General features: G+C 40.1%; 2 protein-coding genes and 1 pseudogene across 3 annotated transcripts in view; 1 reads left to right on the top strand and 2 right to left on the bottom strand.

The window, feature by feature from the left end:
• MORC1 (MORC family CW-type zinc finger 1) overlaps positions 1–3706 on the bottom strand; it is a 360669-nt gene extending 356963 nt beyond the window's left edge. For both annotated transcript variants that reach the window (XM_073804253.1, XM_033855850.2), the window contains exon 1: positions 3605–3706. The gene's annotated coding sequence lies outside the window, so the exon portion shown is untranslated. The remainder of the gene's footprint in view (positions 1–3604) is intronic.
• On the top strand, positions 1316–1570 carry LOC101323313 (small nuclear ribonucleoprotein G pseudogene; annotated as a pseudogene).
• Positions 3707–8418: 4712 nt separating the features above from the next.
• DPPA2 (developmental pluripotency associated 2) lies at positions 8419–19411 on the bottom strand. The gene is made up of 7 exons (XM_033855218.1): positions 19379–19411; positions 17780–17927; positions 15979–16139; positions 15509–15562; positions 14851–15109; positions 11118–11313; positions 8419–8527 (listed from the first exon to the last, which is right to left on the bottom strand). The coding sequence occupies exons 1-7, from the start codon at positions 19409–19411 to the stop codon at positions 8419–8421; spliced, it is 960 nt and encodes a 319-aa protein (XP_033711109.1).
• Positions 19412–19799: the final 388 nt, after the last annotated feature.

Raw genomic sequence — 19799 nt, 5'->3', positions numbered from 1 at the left:
TAAAACATCTTCTAACACCATATAGAAAAATAAACTCAAAATGGATTAAAGACCTAAATGTAAGAACAGATACTATAAAACTCTTAGAAGAAAACATAGGTAGAACACTCTTTGACATAAATCACAGCAACATTTCATTGGATCCATCTCTTAGAGTAATGGAAACAAAAGCAAAAAAAAGAGGGGGGGAACCTAATTAAACTTAAAAGCTTTTGCACAACAAAGGAAACCATAAACAAAACTAAAGGACAAGCTACAGGATGGGAGAAAATATTTGCAAATGATAGGACTGGCAAGAGATTAATTTCCAAAATATACAAACAGTTCATACACCTCAATATCAGAAAAACAAACAACCCAATCAAAAAAATGAGCAGAAGACCTAAGCAGACACTTCTCCAAAGAAGACACACAGATGGCCAAAAGGCACATGAAAAGATGCTCAACATCACTAATTATTAGAGAGATACAAATTAAAACTACAATGAGGTACCAACTTACACTGGTCAGAATGACCATCAGCAAAAAGTATACAAATATGGAATTCCCTGGTGATCCAGTGGTTAGGACTCAGCGATTTCATTACCGGGGCGAGGGTTCAATCCCTACTCAGGGAACTAAGATCCCACAAGCTGCATGGCATGGAAAAAAAAAAAGTTTACAAATAATAAATGCTGCAGAGGGTATGGAGAAAAGGGAACCCTCCTACACTGTTGCTGGGAATGTAAATGGCTGCAACCACTATGGAGAACAGTATGGAGGTTCCTTACAAAACTAAAAATAGAGTTGCCATGTGATCCAACAAACCTACTCCTGGGCATATATCCAGAAAAGACAAAAACTCTAGTTGGAAAAGATACACACACCCCAGTGTTCATAGCAGCACTATTTACAATAGCCAAGATGTGGAAGCAACCTAAATGTCCACCGACAGAGTAACAGATAAAGAAAATGTGGCATATATATTATATATATATAATACACACACACACACACACACACACACACACACACACACACACACACACACACACACACTGGAATACTACTCAACCATAAAAAAGAAAGAAATAATGCTATTTGCAGGAACATGGATGGACCTAGAGATTATCATACTAAATGAAGTATATTAGACAAAGACAAATATCATATCACTTATATGTGGCATCTAAAAAAATGACACAAATGAACTTATTTACGAAACAGAAATAGACTCACAGACATAGAAAACAAACATGGCTACTGCTGGAGCATGAGGGATGACTCAAATTCTGTTTGGAGGCATATTTGAGCTTGCTGAGTAGACATCATAAGCAAAGCTCACCCTCCCGAGTTGAAGAAATTTATGGACAAGAAGTTATCATAAAAATTAAATGGTGGCAGACATGTCCAAGGAATACTGTAGGGATTCAATCCCTTTATGAATCTTGTGATAGATGAATGTGTGGAGATGGCAACTAGTGAGCAACAGAACAATACTGGAATGGTGGTAATACGAGGAAATAGTATCATCATGTTAGAAGCCTTGGAACAAGTATAAACAATGGCTGTGTTCACCAGAGAAATCAACTGCTTCTATGTGTCCCCTCTCCACATTTTATTATGATAAATTCTGAGTCATGTACATTTTCTTACTGAACTCTTTTGCTAAATAAACTTTTGTAATAGTCAAAAACAAACAAACAAAAAAAAAGAAAATAAACTTATCGTTGCCAAAGGGGAAGGGGGGGAGGGATAAATTGGGAATTTGGGATTAACAATTACACACTACTATATATAAAATACATAAACAACAAGGACCTACTGTATAGCACAGGGAACTATATTTAATATCTTGTAAAAATGTACAGGGGAAAAGAATCTGAAAAAGTATATGTATGTATATGTATACCTATAACTGAATCACTTTGCTGTATACCTGAAATACTATAAATCAACTATACTTTAAAAAAAAAAGGAGGGGGCTTCCCTGGTGGCACAGTGGTTAGGAATCCACCTGCCAGTGCAGGGGACATGGGTTCAAGCCCTGGTCCGGGAAGATCCCACATGCCATGGAGCAACTAAGCCCATGCACCACAACTACTGAGCCTGTGCTCTAGAGCCCGTGAGCCACAACTACTGAGCCCGTGCACCACAACTACTGAAGCCCAAGCACCCTAGAGCCCATGCTCTGCAACGAGAAGCCACCACAATGAGAAGCCCTCACACTACAACGAAGAGTAGTCCCTGCTCCCCACAACTAGAGAAAGCCTGTGTGCAGCAACGAAGACCGAACACAGCCAAAAATAAATAAATAATTTTTTTTAAAAAAAGTAGGACCTTCTGCAAAACAACTGGTTTAGACTCTTCAAAAAAAAATTGTAACTGGGAATTCCCTGGTGGTCCAGTGGTTAGGTTTCCCTTCTTTCACTGCCCAGGGCACAGTTTCAATCCCTGATAGGGGAACTAAGATCCCACAAGCCACAAGGCAGGGCCAAAAAAAAAAGTAATGAAGAAAGTAATGGGGGAATTGATCCTGAAAAAGTTTTAGTAACCAAATATAATGTGTAAACATTGACTGGATTTTGTTTAGAAACATTTTGAACAAATGTGAAATTTTGAAAAACTCTGGTTTTGATCTCTACAACTTTTAAATAATTTAGTAAAAATATTATATATACTGTAATATATATCAACTTTAGAAAAATATAACACACTAAATTTAGGTAGAGGGAATATAAGTATTCATTGTATTGCTTTTTTCAGTTCTTCAGTGTGTTTTGTTTTTTGTTTGTTTGTTTGTTTTGCGGTACGCGGGCCTCTCACTGTTGTGGCCTCTCCTGTTGCGGAGCACAGGCTCCGGACGCGCAGGCTCAGCGGCCATGGCTCACGGGCCCAGCCGCTCCGCGGCATGTGGGATCTTACTAGACCGGGTCACGAACCCGTGTCCCCTGCATCGGCAGGCGGACTCTCAACCACTGCGCCACCAGGGAAGCCCTGTTTTGTTTTTTATAAATTTATTTATTTATTTTTGGCTGTGTTGGGCCTTTGTTGCTGCGCGGGCTTTCTCTAGTTGCGGAGGGGCTACCCTTCGTTGTGGTGCGCGGGATTCTCATTGTGGTAGCTTCTCTTTGTTTCAGAGAATGGGCTCTAGAGCGAAGGCTCAGTAGTTGTGGTGCACAGGCTTAGTTGCTCCACAGCATGTGGGATCTTCCCGGACCAGGGCTCAAACCCGTGTCCCCTGCTTTGGCAGGCAGATTCTTAACCACCGCACCACCAGGAAAGTCCCTTCAGTGTGCTTTAATGTTTTTCTAATGAAGGTCTGAAGGAGAAAGGGGAAATTTATGGCTTCTCGTCGGGAAACATGCAAGCAAGAAAAGAGTGAAGCGATATTTAAAGTACCTAAAGGAAAAAAAAAAAAACTTAGAATTTTATGTTTGGCAAAATTTTCCTTCAAAAGTGAAGAAATAATTTCTCAGACAAAAACTGAGGGCATTGGTCACCAGTAGATGTGTCTCGCAAGAAATGTTAGAAAATTTTCAGAGGAGGGTGAGGAAAGTGATTGGAAGGGCTGGAGAAGTTTCCCGAGGGGCGGCGGCAAAAGGCTGCTGTCACCGGATCTTACCCACTTCTTTTGTCACCGCGGGACCGTCGCGAAGTCCATACGCTTCCGCAAGACCCGAGCACTCTCACTACCTGCGCAGCCAAGTCGGCGTGCGCCGCCCAGTAATTCCGACCGGAACCGCAACGGGAGCCGTGCAGGTTCCGGAGAGGTGATGCGCCCCACTCCGGACGTAAAGCGGGGAGGACTACGGCTCATTCTCGCCTGGGGCTCCGCCCACAGACACATCTCAGGTGCAAACCCCGCCCAGCCAGGGATCTTTTGAAGGATCATTTGCACAGAAAGCTGGCTCTGCTGGGATGCTTGGACTTGGGAGAGGCTGTAAAGGTCCCTAATCCGGTTGGGGTTTCAGGGAGGATCGGGAGCTGAGTACTTCAAGAGTTATCTAGGCAAAAGGGGACAGGAAGAGCCTTCTGGGCAGAAATTGTACGGAGAAAGGTCTTGAGGTAGAGAAAAAGGAGGCTAGACTTGTAGGCAGAGGCAGACTTATAGTGAAGCTAATGAAGCTTAAGTTTCAGAACCTGTCATTTGCACTACCCCTTTCAAGGCTCGGTACCTAATTTTTGCATTATTTTTCTCGAGGGCCTCCCGAATTGTGTAAGGTTTAGACCCCACAAAACTTGACTCCACATAGGGAGCCAGTGGAAAAGAGGGACATGATCAGATAATTGTTTATAAAAATGATCATCTGATAGCCTATGATCGGAGTAGGTAGGAGTAAGGCGAGGAGATCAGATGAGAGAAGGTAATGGTCTGGATTAGTGTGGTGGCAGTGAAGATGGAGAGGAGAGAATGGATTCCACTTACAGTTAAGAGAGAGTAGTGCAGGACTTTGACTGATTGGCCCTATCTAAAACAGTACCATAGGCTTCCCTGGTGGCGCAGTGGTTGAGAGTCCACCTGACGATGCAGGGGACATGGGTTCGTGCCCCAATCCGGGAAGATCCCACATGCCGCGGAGCGGCTGGGCCCGTAAGCCATGGCCGCTGAGCTTGCGCGTCCGGAGCCTGTGCTCCGCAACGGGAGAGGCCCCAACAGTGAGAGGCCCGCGTGCCACAAAATAAATAAATAAATAAATAAACAGTACCATACTACACCACCAGTTAATAGCTGTCCTTTTGCCCTGTTTTATACTTTTGACTTATTACCACCTGATATGTATTTTATTTTCTTTTAGTCTGCTAAATAATTTTCAAAAGGTTGAATGAAAACATATCTCTTATAAAAATATAAAATGAACACATGACAAAGATTTTATTCATCATAATAAACTACTCATCCATTATTATCTTAAATAATGAAGGAACCAGTAAGATGGTAGGTAAGACTTGTTCAAATGAGAATTTGAGTTTCAGAGATTTAGATTATCAGCCAAAGGAATACTGAAATGAATTTGCTAATAGTTGCAAAAATACTAATATCCTATGAAGCAAAAAACTGTAATTCTGGGAGTTATTTCTTCAACCAGATGGAAATGGATTCCATCTCTACTAGACAAAATCCATTTGCATTACTAGGAATAGGAAGTATTTGCATTGTTCTCAGACAAGAATTATTTGCATTGCTATCAGTTTTCTACAAGTTAGCCTCTACCTACAAAGTTGTATGATAGCTTAGTCAATATAAAGGCAATCAAAGGTATACCCCAGCACTACAATGAAAGATGACCCAGTAATCCTCTTCTGCCCATTTACAAGTTCTGGACAATTTTTCTGGACATGTCTACCCTCACTAGAATGTAAGATTTAAAAGAACAAGGATTTTGTTTAATTCATTGTTGAGTTATGAGCACTTAAAACTCTATATGGTACATAGCTCTCAATAAATATATATTGAATGAGTGAGTGAAAGATGAGAAAGTAGGGATATGAGTGTAAACAATTTCTTCAAGAAGTTTGTTACAACGACCTAGCAATTGTTAGGTGGAAGGAGGTATATGTATAGAGAAAGGCCTTTTTTAAAAAAGTTCAAAGACATTTAAATCCAGATAAGGACCCAATGAAGAGAGAGTGAATACACCGGAGAGGAGTTATCTTTTTCAAAGGCTTTCACCAAATATGGAGTGTCAGGACCAGAGCCACAATCTTCCTGGGAAGGGCCCCTTCCCACTCCAAGCCTGTAAAAATTGGGGGAGCAAGAGAGAGAGGGTTGGACTAGATCAACTATTCTCAACTGTTTTGGTCTTGGAACTCCTTCACACTCTTAAAAATTATTGAGAATTATTGAGATTTTGTTTGTCTATCAATATTTGCCAGATTAGACATTAAAACTGAGTAACTTTTAAAAATATTTTTTCACTAAAAATAATAAACCCATTACATGTTAACATAAATATCTTTATGAAAAATAATATATTTTCATAAAGAAATTTAGTCAGAAGAGTAACATTGTTTTACAAATCTCTTGCAAATTAATGTCTGGCTTCATAAACCTGGATTCTTTAAAAAAAAATCTTCAGAAAGAATATGATATAGGTCAGAAACTCAGCTCTAAAGAAGAGTTCTAGAAAAGAAGTAAAAGGAGATAAAATCTTTTATTTTTCTTATTCCTAGTTGATCTAACATATGTTTGTTCAAAATAAATAGATGGATAAATAAAATGAATGACAGCAATGTTATAAGGGAGAAGTAGGAGTTGGAAATACTATATTACAAGGCACTTGCAATACTCATGAATTGCTATATTGTTATTTGAAAAAGAGTCTAGGGACTTCCCTGGTGGCACAGTGGTTAAGAATCTGCCTGCCAATGCAGGGGACACGGGTTTGAGCCCTGGTCCAGGAAGATCCCACATGCCACGGATCAACTAAGCCCCTGTGCCACAACTACTGAGCCTGCACTCTAGAGCCCGCAAGCTACAACTACTGAGCCTGTGTGCCACAACTACTGAAGCCCACGCGCCTAGAGCCTATACTCTGCAGCAAGAGAAGCTACCGCAATGAGAAGCCCGCGCACTGCAACAAAGAGTAGCCCCTGCTCACCGCAACTAGAGAAAGCCCACACACAGCAACAAAGACCCTACGTAGCCAAAAATAAATAATAAATAAATTCATTTTTAAAAAAAGACTTATATTTAAAAAAGAAAAGAAAAAGAACTTGATTGCTAGTAACCATAGCAAACTCAAGGGCAAGCACACACAAAGAAAAAACAGTAGTGAAAGTGTAATTGATATACAGGAGAGGGGAAAAAAATGGAGTCATATAAAACGTTCAACTAAAATGAGAAGGAAAAGAGGGGAAGACAAAAAAATTCAAAAAGAGGGTGATGAAAACAAATACAGATCTTAATCCATCTATATCAATCATGTTGAACATCGATTTTCTAAATATACTAATTAATCCAGAAAAATTAACAAAAAGAAGCCACCACAATGAGAAGCCCGCACACTGCAACAAAGAGTAGCCCCTGCTTGCTGCAACTAAAGAAAGCCTGCGTGCAGCAACGAAGACCCAACGCAGCCAAAAATAAATAAATAAAATAAATAAATTTATTAAAAATAAGATAGAATGGCCAAAATCCAAAGCCCTGACAACCCCAAATGCTAGGGAGGATGTGGAGCAGAAGGAACTCTCATTCATTGCTGGTGGGAATGTAAAAGGGTACGGTCATTTTGGAAGATAGTTTGGCAATTTATTACAAAACTAAACATACTCTTATGATTCAAAAATCCTGTTCCTTGATATTTATCCAAATGAGTTGAAAATGTATGTTCACACAAAAACCTGCACACAAATGTTTATAGAAGCTTTATTCATAATTGCCAAAACTTGGAAGCAACCAAGGTGGCCTTCAATATGTGAATGGATAAATTATGGTACACCCAAGCAATGGAGTATTCAGCATTAAAAAGTGGGCAATCCAGCCATGAAAAAACATGAAAGAATTTTAAATACATTTCCTGTTGCGAAAGAAGTCAATCTGAAAAGGCTACTGTATGATTCCAAATGTATGACATTCTGTAAAGAGGCAGAGCTATGCCGACAGGAAGATCAGTGGTCTGGAGCTGGGGGGAGAAAGTATTCAATAGGTGGAGCACAGAACATTTTTATAGCACAGTGAAACTATTTTGTATGACACTAAAATGATGAGTATGTCATTATACATTGGTCAAAACCCATAGAGTGTACAACACAAAGAATGAACCCTAATATAAACTATGGGCTTTGGGTGACAATGATGGGTCAATGTAGGTTCAACAACTGTGCCTCTCGGGGGCAGGATGTTGATAGTAGAGGAAATGGGGTGGGGAGGACGGGTGGTATTTGAGAATTCTGTACTTTCTGCTCAATTTTTCTGAAAGCTTAAGACTGCTAAAAAAAAACAAAAATCTATTAACTAAAATAAAACCAAATTACATTCTATATAGCTAGTACTTGAAGCAGCAGTCACAGTCATTTTTTGGTAAACCTCAGTACAGAATCCAGACATTCTCATCTGTACTTAAAGCATCAGGCAACATTGAGGATGGCGAGGACAGAGCATAGCAATCATTGGGATGCAAGTCACTTTAACTGTGGGCTCTCCATCATTTATCTCTTTTTTTTTTCATGATTACTAGTAAGGAGTTTGAATCATAATCAAAGACTTCCCAACAACAAAAGTCCAGGACTAGATGGCTTCACTGGTGTATTCTAACAAACATTTTTTTATATTGAGGTAAAATTGGTATATAACATTATGTTACAGGTGTACAACATAGTAATTCTATATTTGTGTACACTACAAAACTGATATAAGTCTAGTTACCATCATTACCATACAATTACCCCCCTTCACACATTTCATCCACACCCCACCCCTTCCCCTCCGCTAACTATTTATTTTGTATTAAGACATGGCCCATCTAAAAGCAATGATGTTGGTATGTCCAAACCAGGTTTCTTCTTCTTCCCCATTGCAATTAATCTTTTCATAATTTTCTTATTCCTATAAAGCAAGTCAGAAAAAAATTTTGGAAAATGGTTAGAATAAGATAGACCATTACATACCAGCCCCTTGAAAATGACCAGTAAAATGAGGAATACCCTTCTGGAGTTTGTGAGTAGTTTGCCCCACAACCCTAGGATGGTGGGTAAAAAGATTTTATGTAATAAGCAAAGGAACAACATTGTCCACTTAATATCAGGGCTCCTATTCTCTAAACTACAATTGGTTCTACTTCCTTTATCTTCATACTCTCCCTTTCCTCCTCACAGCTTCTCCCCACATCCTCTCTCTGTTCACACTACTCTTGGTATTCCCATTAAAAATTAAAAAGAAACAGAGGAGGGAAGGAAGGAAGGAAGGAAAGGAAGACACAAACAAGCTCCTTTGATATTACTGCCTCAACTAACTGCTATCTCCTCTAGCTCAGGTAGTAGAGATCATCAATATGACCTGTTCCTAGTTTTTCACATGCTCTGCTCCAACTATCACCTGACCCTCTCAACATACTCTCAAAAAGACCGCCAATGGTGTACCAAATTCACACTCCCAGCAACACTGCATTAACCATAATCTTACATGGCCATCTCACTACCAACTATTTCCTTCTGAAACTCTCGACCCGTTGCTTTTTTTCTCATTTATCTCCCAACCTCTAACTGCACTTTTTCAGTCTTCATTGCTCACCTGCCATCGATAAGCTGATTCTCTTTTAAGGTTCTTCTGCAGTCCCTTCTAATTCTTACATATTCTTATGTTCAGTTTGCATGTTAATGACTCCCAAAGATGTTTCTCTCTAACCCATACTTCTCTGAACACTAGACCCATGTGAAGCATGTCCCATGTATCATTCTTTGCCCTTGAACTGAACTTCTGCCTTTCCTCTAATAAGATGGCATTCTGTTCTCTATACTCCTGCAACTCTTACATTTGTCCCATTCCGCTTCAAATTCTTTACCAAGGTCATAAATTACATCTTTCCAAAATTATTATAGTAATCTCTGACGCTCCAATCTAGTCTCTGTCACAAGATTTCAATCTACTTTCTTAAAAAAGAAAAAACCTCAGGACTTCCCTGGTGGTCCAGTGGTTAAGAATCTGCCTTCCAATGTAGGGGATGCAGGATCGATCCCTGGTCTGGGAACTAAGATCCCACATGCCATGGGGCAACAAAGTCCACATGCTCTAGAGCCCGCATGCCACAACTACTGAGTCCGCATGTGCTACAACTACTAAGCCCACACTCCACAGCTAGAAAGAAGCCCACGAGCCTCAACAAAGAGCCCGCACACCGCAATGAAAGATCCTGCATGCCACAGTGAAGAGCCTGTGTGCTGCAGCTAAGACTTGATGCAGCCAAATAAGTAAATATTTTAAAAATATATAACTATAAAAAAATAAAAATCTAATTTCCCTTCACACCCATCTTGCATCACCTCCATCCAATTCTATCACCAAAAGCTGAATTTTGTGCTCATGAGTTCCACGTCTATATAGAACCTAAAGCATTGCTTATGTGTATGCACAATGTGTATTTTCTTGAGTGGAGAAGATGTTGTTATCATTATTTTCTCAAAGAAATCTATGTCCCAAAAGTGACTGAGAAACTATGACCCACAGGATAATATGAGACCTTTAATATAGATATAAAACCTTCAATAGTCTGCTCCTTCCCTTCTCAGACTTATTTGTCAATATAAGCTTCAATCATATTGGCCTATTTGCAATGTAAGTAGGTCATATTCTTCCATGTATTGGTAGGGGCTGTTTTGACTACCAAAATGCCCAAGTTTTTACTTTCTAACTGGTAAACTCTTCCTCAGTACATGTAATCCCTTCTGAAGTTTCCCTAAGTCACTGCAATATAGGTCCTTTCCAGATAGTTTCATAGCATCTCTTACTCATTTTCATCTCAGCATGCTACATGGGTTTTGTCTTACTAATTTTTGTATCCCCAGCTAAGTATCTGACATACGGTGAGAACCTAATTTTTTCTTTCTTAAAACAGATCTCTCTAAAATTGAGGCAGTTAAGGTCTTAACTTGTCAACTACCTTGTTAAGGTTGCTAAGAAGAAGCCACATTTATCTGAGTTCTAATCCACGGCTAAATTTTTTTTTAATTTATTTTATTTATTTTTATTTTTGGCTGCATTGGGTTTCCGTTGCCGCGTGTGGGCTTTTCTCTAGTTGTGACGAGCAGGGGCTCACTGTGCATGGCTTCTCATTGCAGTGGCTTCTCTTGTTGCGGAGCACGGGCTATAGGTTCACAGGCTTCAGTAGTTGTGGCTCACGGGCTCCAGAGCACAGGCTCAGTAGTTGTGGCGCACGGGCTTAGTTGCTCCGCGGCATGTGGGATCTTCCCGGACCAGGGCTCGAACCCGTGTCCCCTGCATTGGCAGGTGGATTCCTAACCACTGCGCCACCAGGGAAGCCCCTGCTAAATTATTTTTGCTTCCTATTTTTGCCTGATCTATATGGCAAATTAAGAAAACAGCATGTTTGCCCTCTGCCTTCTCCTACTAAATTTTTCAGAAACCCATCTAGACATCTATTGTTCTGTGTGTCATATTTAGAAAGATACTTAAGGATTACCTCTTAGCACATTCAGGACATAACATATTATCTTCTAGGTCTGGGGATGGGAAAGTGCAGGCAGGTAACATGAAGAGAGAGATCATCCTCCTGGGAGTGTTAGGCACCCAGGTCTGACCTGCATGGAACTGCAGGCGAACCCAACCTTCTGTGTCTGCCAAGAGTGGTCTGCCATGGACCACACACCACCGGACACCTAGGCAAGGAAAAAGAAGCAAACATAAACTGCTACAATCAGGTAACCGTACCCCAATCCAACCCCTCAGTGAGTCACTCTTGAATCAACTGAATGAGAAGCATGGAAAATGTAGACCAAAAGACAGTGTAATCTAACTTCACAAACTACATAGCACAGAGGACAATAACAATTAACTTTTGGAAAACTTGCTTTGTGTCCAGGATTTTGCTAAGTGACTTACATGTATTAATACATTTATTCTTAAGAACATCATTAATATTTACCTTCTATTTACTTTTCTTATTTACAGGTGAAGTAAGTGAAGCTTACAGTGTTAAAATATCATAATTTTCCCAGAACCAAAACAAGGATCTAGGTATTCTGATTCACAGCCAATTTGCCTAACCATTACATTGTACTGCCTCAACTATAGAAAACAGGCAAAAGGATCTTTTTTAAAAGTCTAAGGAACAATCTAATTGGAGAGATGGGATATTTGAGAGACAACAGAGTAGTAAGTCCTATAGATATCAAGTGTCTGAAATTGAGAGAAAGGAGCAATCACTGTAGGCTTAAATATCTATAAAATCTCCCCAGTCAGACTATAAAATAAGAGTAGAGATGACCACGCTCTTGGATTGGAAGAATTAATATTATTTAAATGGCCATACTACACAAAGCAATCTACAGATTTAACGTGATCCCTATCAAATAACCCATGATTTTTCACAGAACTAAAAAAATAATCCTACAGTTTATACGGAACCATAAAAGACCCAGAATTGCCAAAGCAATCCTGAGGAAAAAGAACAAAGTAGGAGGCATAACCCTCCCAGACTTCAGATAACACTACAAATCTGCAGTAATCAAAACAGCATGAAAAAAAAAGACAAAACAGCATGGTATTGGCACAAAAACAGACATATGGATCAATGGAACAGAATAGAGAGCCCAGAAATAAACACACACACTATGCTCAATTAATCTTTGACAAAGAAGGCAAGAATATACAATATACAATAGAGAAAAGACATATATAATAGAATATACAACATACAATAGAGAAAAGACATCCTCTTCAGCAAATGGTGTTGGAAAAGTTGGACAGCTGCATGTAAATCAATGATGTTAGAACACATACTAACACCATATACAAAAATAAACTCAAAATGGCTTAAAGACTTAAATATAAGACATGATACTATAAGAGAACATAGGCAAAACATTCTCTGACATAAATTGTAGCAGTGTTTTCTTAGGTCAGTTTCCCAAGGCAAAAGAAATAAAAGCAAAAATAAATAAATGGGGCCTAATCAAACTTACAAGCTTTTGTACAGCAAAGAAAACCATAAACAAACAAACAAAAAAACTTATGAACTGGGAGAAAATATCTGCAAATGACAAGACCGCCAAAGGCTTAATTTCTGAAATATACAAACAGTTCATAACAAAAAGACAAACAACCCAGTCAAATAATGGGCAGAATACCTAAATAGACATTTCTCCAAAGAAGACGTACAGGTGACCAACGGGCACATGAAAAGATGCTCAATACCACTAATTATTAGAGAAATGCAAATCAAAACTACACTGAGGTACCACCTCACACCATACAGAACGGCCATCATTAAAAAGTCTACAAATAACAAATGCTGGAGAGGATGTGGAGAAAAGGGGGAACCCTCCTACACTGTTGGTGGGAATGTAAATTGGTATAGCCACTATGGAGAACAGTACAGAGTTCCTTAAAAAACTAAAAACAGAGCTACCATGTGATCCAGCAATCCCACTCCTGGGCATATATCTGGAGAAAAACATGGTTCGAAAGAATACATGCACCCCAGTGTTCATTGCAGAGCTGTTTACAATAGTCAAGACATGGAAGCAACCTAAATGTCCACTGACAGATAAAAAAGATGTGGCATATATACACAATGGAGTATTAGCCATAACAAAGAATGAAACAATGCCATTTGCAGCAACATGGATGTACCTAGAGATTATCATACTAAGTAAGTCATAAATAGAAAGATAAATACCATATGATATCACTTACATGTGGAATCTAAAATATGACACAAATGAACTTATCTACAAAACAGAAACAGACACACAGACATAGAGAACACAGACTTGTGGTTGCCAAGGGTGAGGAGGTGTGAGAGGGATGGATTGGGAGTTTGGGATTAGCAGATGCAAACTATTATACACAGAATGGATGAAAAACAAGGCCTTACTGTATAGCACATGGAACTATATTCAATATCCTGTGATAAACCATATGGAATAGAATATGAAAAAGAATATATACGTATATGTATAACTGAGTCACTTTGCTGTACAGTAGGAATTAACACAACATTGTAAATCAACTATACTTCAATAAAATAAATTTAAAAAAATAAATTTTAAAAGAGTAATTTAAAGAATGTGGCTAGGCACACTCCTGGATCCCAGTAGGTGCTTGATAACTGCTGAATGAAGAGGAACTAAAAGGATGAGTAGGGCTTCCCTGGTGGTGCAGTGGTTAAGAATCTACCTGCCAATGCAGGGGACACAGGTTCAAGCCCTGGCCCAGGAAGATCCCACATGCCACGGAGCAACTAAGCTCATGCACCACAACTGCTGAGCCTGCGCTCTAGAGCCCACGAGCCACAACTTCTGAGCCTGCGTGCCACAACTACTGAAGCCCGCACACCTAGAGCCCGTGCTCTGCAGCAAGAGAAGCCACCACCACAAGGAGAAGCCTGCGCACTGCCACAAAGAGTAGCCCTGGATCGCAGCAACTAGAGATCGCCTGCCCGCAGCAACGAAGACCTAATGCAGCCAAAAATAAATAAGTTAATTAATAATAGAAAAAGAGGATCCAGAACACCTCTGGAAATGGGATGGAGAGAGGAAAGGAATTCAAGCCAAAAAAGAGAATGACTTTGTGCTGGCCTGAGGTAGGGTCTGATGGAAATGAAAACAGAAATATCAAAGAGTGGAGCAGGAATTGGAGAAAGATGGGGCTAAGCTATTCTCGAGATTTCTCAAGAGGACAGGGGCCCCAAATATTTTAATTATCATTGCCTACTTTTAGGATACCAAGTTGTATTTCATAAGCCTCACAATCATTCTATCAAGTAGAATAGCTGAAATCTTCATTTTATAAATCAGGATACCAGGGTTTATGCTGAGTAACTGGCCAATGTCACATACCTAGGAAGTGGTAAGACAAGGGTTTGAACCATGGTCATTTTAATTAATTCTTCCGATCCAATAGAAAGGGGAAGACCTCAGGCTGTGGCTGACCACATTACCAGATTATGCTTTCTTCCCACCTTGGATCTGTGCTTAGCGATGAGAAAGTGTCCCCACTCAGCCACCTGGCTCAGAGAGCCATTCAGGCAAAACTTGGCTTTGTATCAATCACAAGATAAGCCCTCTATGAACCTAACGTCCCATCTGCAGATATTTTAATAACGCTTTCCCTTTAACTACCATCAGTATTGGACTAATAAAAGTGTGCCTTTTTTCTCTGGCATGGTAACCATTTTTTAAGGTTGATCTTACCGGAAGCTTGCGGCAGAAAGCACTCAACAGAGGTAGGCAGGGGACGTGAATTTACAGCCTTAGGTTGAACAGCTCTTGCAGCAATTCTTGACCATGCTGCCAACATGGCTGCCTGAGCTGAAGTTATCACTTCAACCATGTTAGTCCTTTCCTCATTCTCACTCATCTTCCTTTTCTGAACACTTGCTGTCTTGGTCACCGTCTTGTGTTTCCCTGGACATGACTGCAATCTGGCCTCCCGTGATGATTCAGGAATATACTGCAAATGGAATTCACGATGAGTATGCAGGGAAGCGTCACTGCCCCAAGGACATTTGGGTTGATTTTATCATTCTTCGTACATTGACCTGTGTATGTCAGTGTGGGAAGGGTTTAGGAATATTAGTTCCCTCAGAGCAGTGGTTCTTAACTGAGAGAAACTTTGATTGTCAAAACTGTGTGTAGGGGGAGGGAGATCACTGACAGACTGTGGGTAGAATCCATAGATATTTAGGCTACTAAACATCCTAAAATGCACAGGACAAGCCCCAGGACAAAAAGAAATTAATTGGCTGGAAATGTCAATTGTCTTGGTTGAGAAACCTTGCCACCATATAGAGATGGTGAAGAGGAGGAAAAATTCACAATCAGAACTTACATCACGACACTCCTCACTCACCTGATCTTTTTCAGGATAAGCATGTTTCTGGAGTCTCAGATAAACCTCTATTTTCTAAGGAAATTAAGAAGGGAAATAAAAATTAAAACCTGCAAACTTCCCTGGTGGCACAGTGGTTAAGAATCTGCCTGCCAGTACAGGGGACATGGGTTCAATCCCTGGTCCAGGAAGGTCCCACATGCCGTGGAGCAACTAATTCCCTGCACCACAACTACTGAGCCTATGCTCTAGAGCCCCAGGCCCACAACTACTGAAGCCCACATGCCACAACTACTAAGCCTGCACACCTAGAGCCCATGCTCCACAACAAGAGAAGCCACCGTAATGAGAAGTCCATGCACCACAACGAAGACCCAAAAATAAATAAATAAATTTAAAATTAATTAATTAAAAATTAATTTCAAAAATTAAAAGCTGGCAGAGCTCCCATACTTGTTGCAAGCACCAGAGATTCCTACCAGTGCACTCACCTGACCATCGGTACTCAAATTAAGTTGTTGGCACCATTTCCGCAAAGTGTCCCGACTCACGTTGTTAATTGGAGGCAATATGGTTGGCAAGGGATAAATTGGTTTACTACAACTAGATGTTGAGCAAGCTTTGAACTGTTCATCTGTTTGAGGAGGATGAACTGAGAAAAGAAGAGAACCAAAGTAGTAATAATGTAATATTTGTAAATTCTTTAAAATTTTACGAAGTTCTCACTTATCTCTCATAACCCAATTTGTACATATACATATCAACTATTTTTCTTCATCTTACAAATAAGGTAATAGATTCAGGAGTTAAAGGACTTGCCCAAGATCACACCACCATTAAAATGGCAGAACTGGGACTCAAATACACATTTTGAAATTCTAAATTCCACTTTTTTCACACTACCTATAGCAACCTGCTTTTTGCAGCCATAAACAACCACCTGGATAGAACATTATATTGGATTGCTCCTCCAAAATGTGTAGATGTTGGACCACAAAATATCTGTCCCTACAGAAATAATTAAAACCACCCCATCCAACAATGGTCCTCCATTCTGTCAACCTGCCTCATTTTTCTCTACAGAGAAAATGTACCTTGTCTCACATCACTTTGCTTAACTTATCACTGTCTACTTTATCTGGAAGCCCTCGTTATTTGCCCCCAAAATAAAATCATTCTGAAAATACTTATTCAATGCCTTCATATGAAGCCCTGATACAAAGGATCATATTCAGAGCTGCTAGATATTTGATCAACAATTGCTCACCAAGCAAAAGACTAGATGCTTTTCAAAATGATTTAGTCTCCCAAATACCATCTGATCTTATATGTGGAATCTAAAAAGGCTGAACTCAGGAACGGAGAGTAGATTGGTGGTTGCCAGGAATTGGGAGTAGGGGAAATGGGAAGATATTGATCAAAGGGTACAAATTTTCAGTTATGAGTAAGTTCTAGGGATCTAATGTATAGCATGGTGACTACAGTTAATCGTATAATGTATGCTTAAAAATTGAGAAGACAGTAAATCTTAAAATGTTCTCACCACAGTGGGGGAAAAGTTAACTAAGTGAGGTGATGGATGTGTTAATTAGCCTTATTTTGGTAATCATTTTGCAATATATATGTACGTCAATCATCACCCTGTACACCTTAAAATTACACCATGTTTTATGTGTCAGTTATATCTCAAAAAAGCTCGAAATAAAAGAAAATGAAAAAAGCTCGGAATGATTTGGTTTTCATAAGAAGTATGTAAAAATGGAAAGAAGATTGAGCTTCATGGGTTGGGAATTTGAGCTCACATCTAGCTGCCCCATGAGGTCATGCTCTGTCCAAAGCACTACACATGCCTAGTTTTTTGGGTTTTTGTTTTGTTTTTGTTTTTGTTTTTTTTTTTTGCGGTACGCGGGCCTCTCACTGTTGTGGCCTCTCCCGTTGCAGAGCACAGGCCCCGAACGCGCAGGCTCAGTGGCCATGGCTCACGGGCCCAGCCGCTCTGCGGCATGTGGGATCTTCCCGGACCGGGGCACGAATCTGTGTCCCCTGCATCGGCAGGCGGACTCTCAACCACTGCGCCACCAGGGAAGCCCACATGCCTAGTTTTTGTGTCTTTTTAAAAGCAAGACAGTAATGGTGCTTAGCAAATGAGCAGTATGAGAGTTTGAGAAATCTCCTACCACAGATAATCAAGGTGAGATTTAAGCTGGGTGTTGCATAGTTAAAGGACAGGTGAAGAAGAATCTTCCAGAGCTGGAGGAGCAGCAAACTGAGCTCACCCTGTTGTTCTCATACCTTGGTTATCTGGACTCAGTGACTCCACTTTGACTTCTGAAGTTGAAGAAACACTTGGTTCCGTTAGATGGTCTTCAACAATTTCCTCATTAACTGGAATCAATGTAAGAACCATATTTTCTTCACCTAAGACCTCTTCAAAGAAATTCTGGAAAAGCAAGGCTCAATCATTGATTCTCATTTAATGCTGTACAACTAACATATTTACTTTCATGGCACAACTAATGAATAAGAGAAGCCAATAGCTGGATGGAGAGACTGAGATTCCCTGAATTTGGTATTGATTCATAGGTCCTTTATTAGATGGGAAAAACAATGAGGAAATGGGCAAAAGCAGATTTACATGTGGATGATAAGAGGAAATTAAAGCATAGATCTTGGGTTTGGGGAAACCATTTCCTTCATGGCCTTCCTCTCCATCAGTTAAAACACCAAATACTTTCATTTTATCTCCTAAATCTGTGTAGAAGGTGTTTCTGCCTTTTCATCTTCTGTTGCATGATTCACGTTATCATCACTGGCAGGATCAGTAATCTCCTGTGATTCCAATCCATTCTGGCTCCTTTCTGCAGACTGCTCTCCTGCTTGTTCAAAATACTTCAGTTAAAAGACAAAACTCCCTGGTGTAGCCTGTAAGTTCTTGAACAGCCGGGCCCCCTGCCTGCCTTTCCAGCTTAAGAGCCCTGAGCTTTCTGAGCTTCAGCCATACCAACCTTGTTTCAGCCCCACGACCGGAGGGGAGCAAAGGTATCTGTCTTACCCTCCATTGCTATCGCAGGGCTTACACAGTGCCCAGCACAGAGTGGACGCTCAGTGTTCTTTTAACAATTTCATGAATGAAAGATAAAGTGGATAGGTAGGAAGGAACTGATATTTACTGGTTTTGTACAGTCCTCATGCACTGTGCCAGGAGCTTTTTGTATTTCTCATTTAATCCTATAACATACTTGTAGTAATTTATTAGTTTTCATATTTTAGAAATTAGGCAACTGAGGCTCAGAAATTAAATGACCAATAACATAGAGTCACATATGCTTAAGTTTCTAGCTTTTCCTCTCCAATCCAAGGGTGAATAAACTCCATTCCAGCTCAATTGCAATATTCTTTTCTCTGAACAGCTAAGTGTATCCGATGCGGCCAGGCCAGTCCCCGTCCCCCCACTCCCCGCCCGCCCGTCCCTCCGCAGCCGGTTTAAATCTCTTCAAAGACTTCCCCTTGCTCTGCACTTTAGCTAGCAAAAAGGATTTTGCCTTTGTACACCACTTTTTCAAAGCACTCCAGGAAACATTTCACTGGTCAGCTTAAAAAAAAAAAGGACATTATATTGGGAGAGTATCACTCCACTCAAGAGGTAAGCAGCTATATGACTTGCCCATAATCATATACTTCATATTGGCCAATTCAGTTCTCTAGCCCGGTATAGTGGCCCCTGCAAATACCTATGAAACCTACTCAATTTATATTTTCCTCTAGTCCAGGACTACCCAAACCTAGTCAGGAAACCCTTTGGTACCAAGGACATTGGGAGTAGATTTGCTTCTTACTCCTGGGGGAAAGAAACCTACTAGTCACGTCACTTTCTGACCTTATCCACGTTACCCTTTTCACTTTCTTTTTACGGCAGCTCTCCATTTCTTTACCGTTTTATCTTGCCCAGCTACAACATGTCTTTCTACAAAATAAATATCTTACTTTGAACTAGGAACAGAAATATTTAGTTTCTCCTTTTTTACTTTCACCCAAGTTGTATACCGCAATCACATGAAAGAAAAGTAATAATTCGCTTGCAAAGGGAGGATTCTCAGATAGAGATGTCTTACATCCAGAAAGACGGAAATATAAGTGAGCTCTAGAAAGGCTTTAAAAAGTGAATCTGTGGGAAAATAAATGAAATTCAAACCAAACTTACCTTCTCACAATTTGGGTGTGCCATTCCAAGGAACTCTCAGAGAAAGGCAGAGCCGGCAATGTTAAGGATATCTGCAATTTAATCCTCTTAACCTGAGGTTTCTAGTCCAAT

Source organism: Tursiops truncatus, chromosome 4 (assembly GCF_011762595.2).
Source record: "Tursiops truncatus isolate mTurTru1 chromosome 4, mTurTru1.mat.Y, whole genome shotgun sequence".
Classification (NCBI taxonomy): domain Eukaryota; kingdom Metazoa; phylum Chordata; class Mammalia; order Artiodactyla; family Delphinidae; genus Tursiops; species Tursiops truncatus.
The sequence above is the reverse complement of the archived record's forward strand: the minus strand, read 5'-3'. Positions and strand labels throughout refer to the sequence as shown.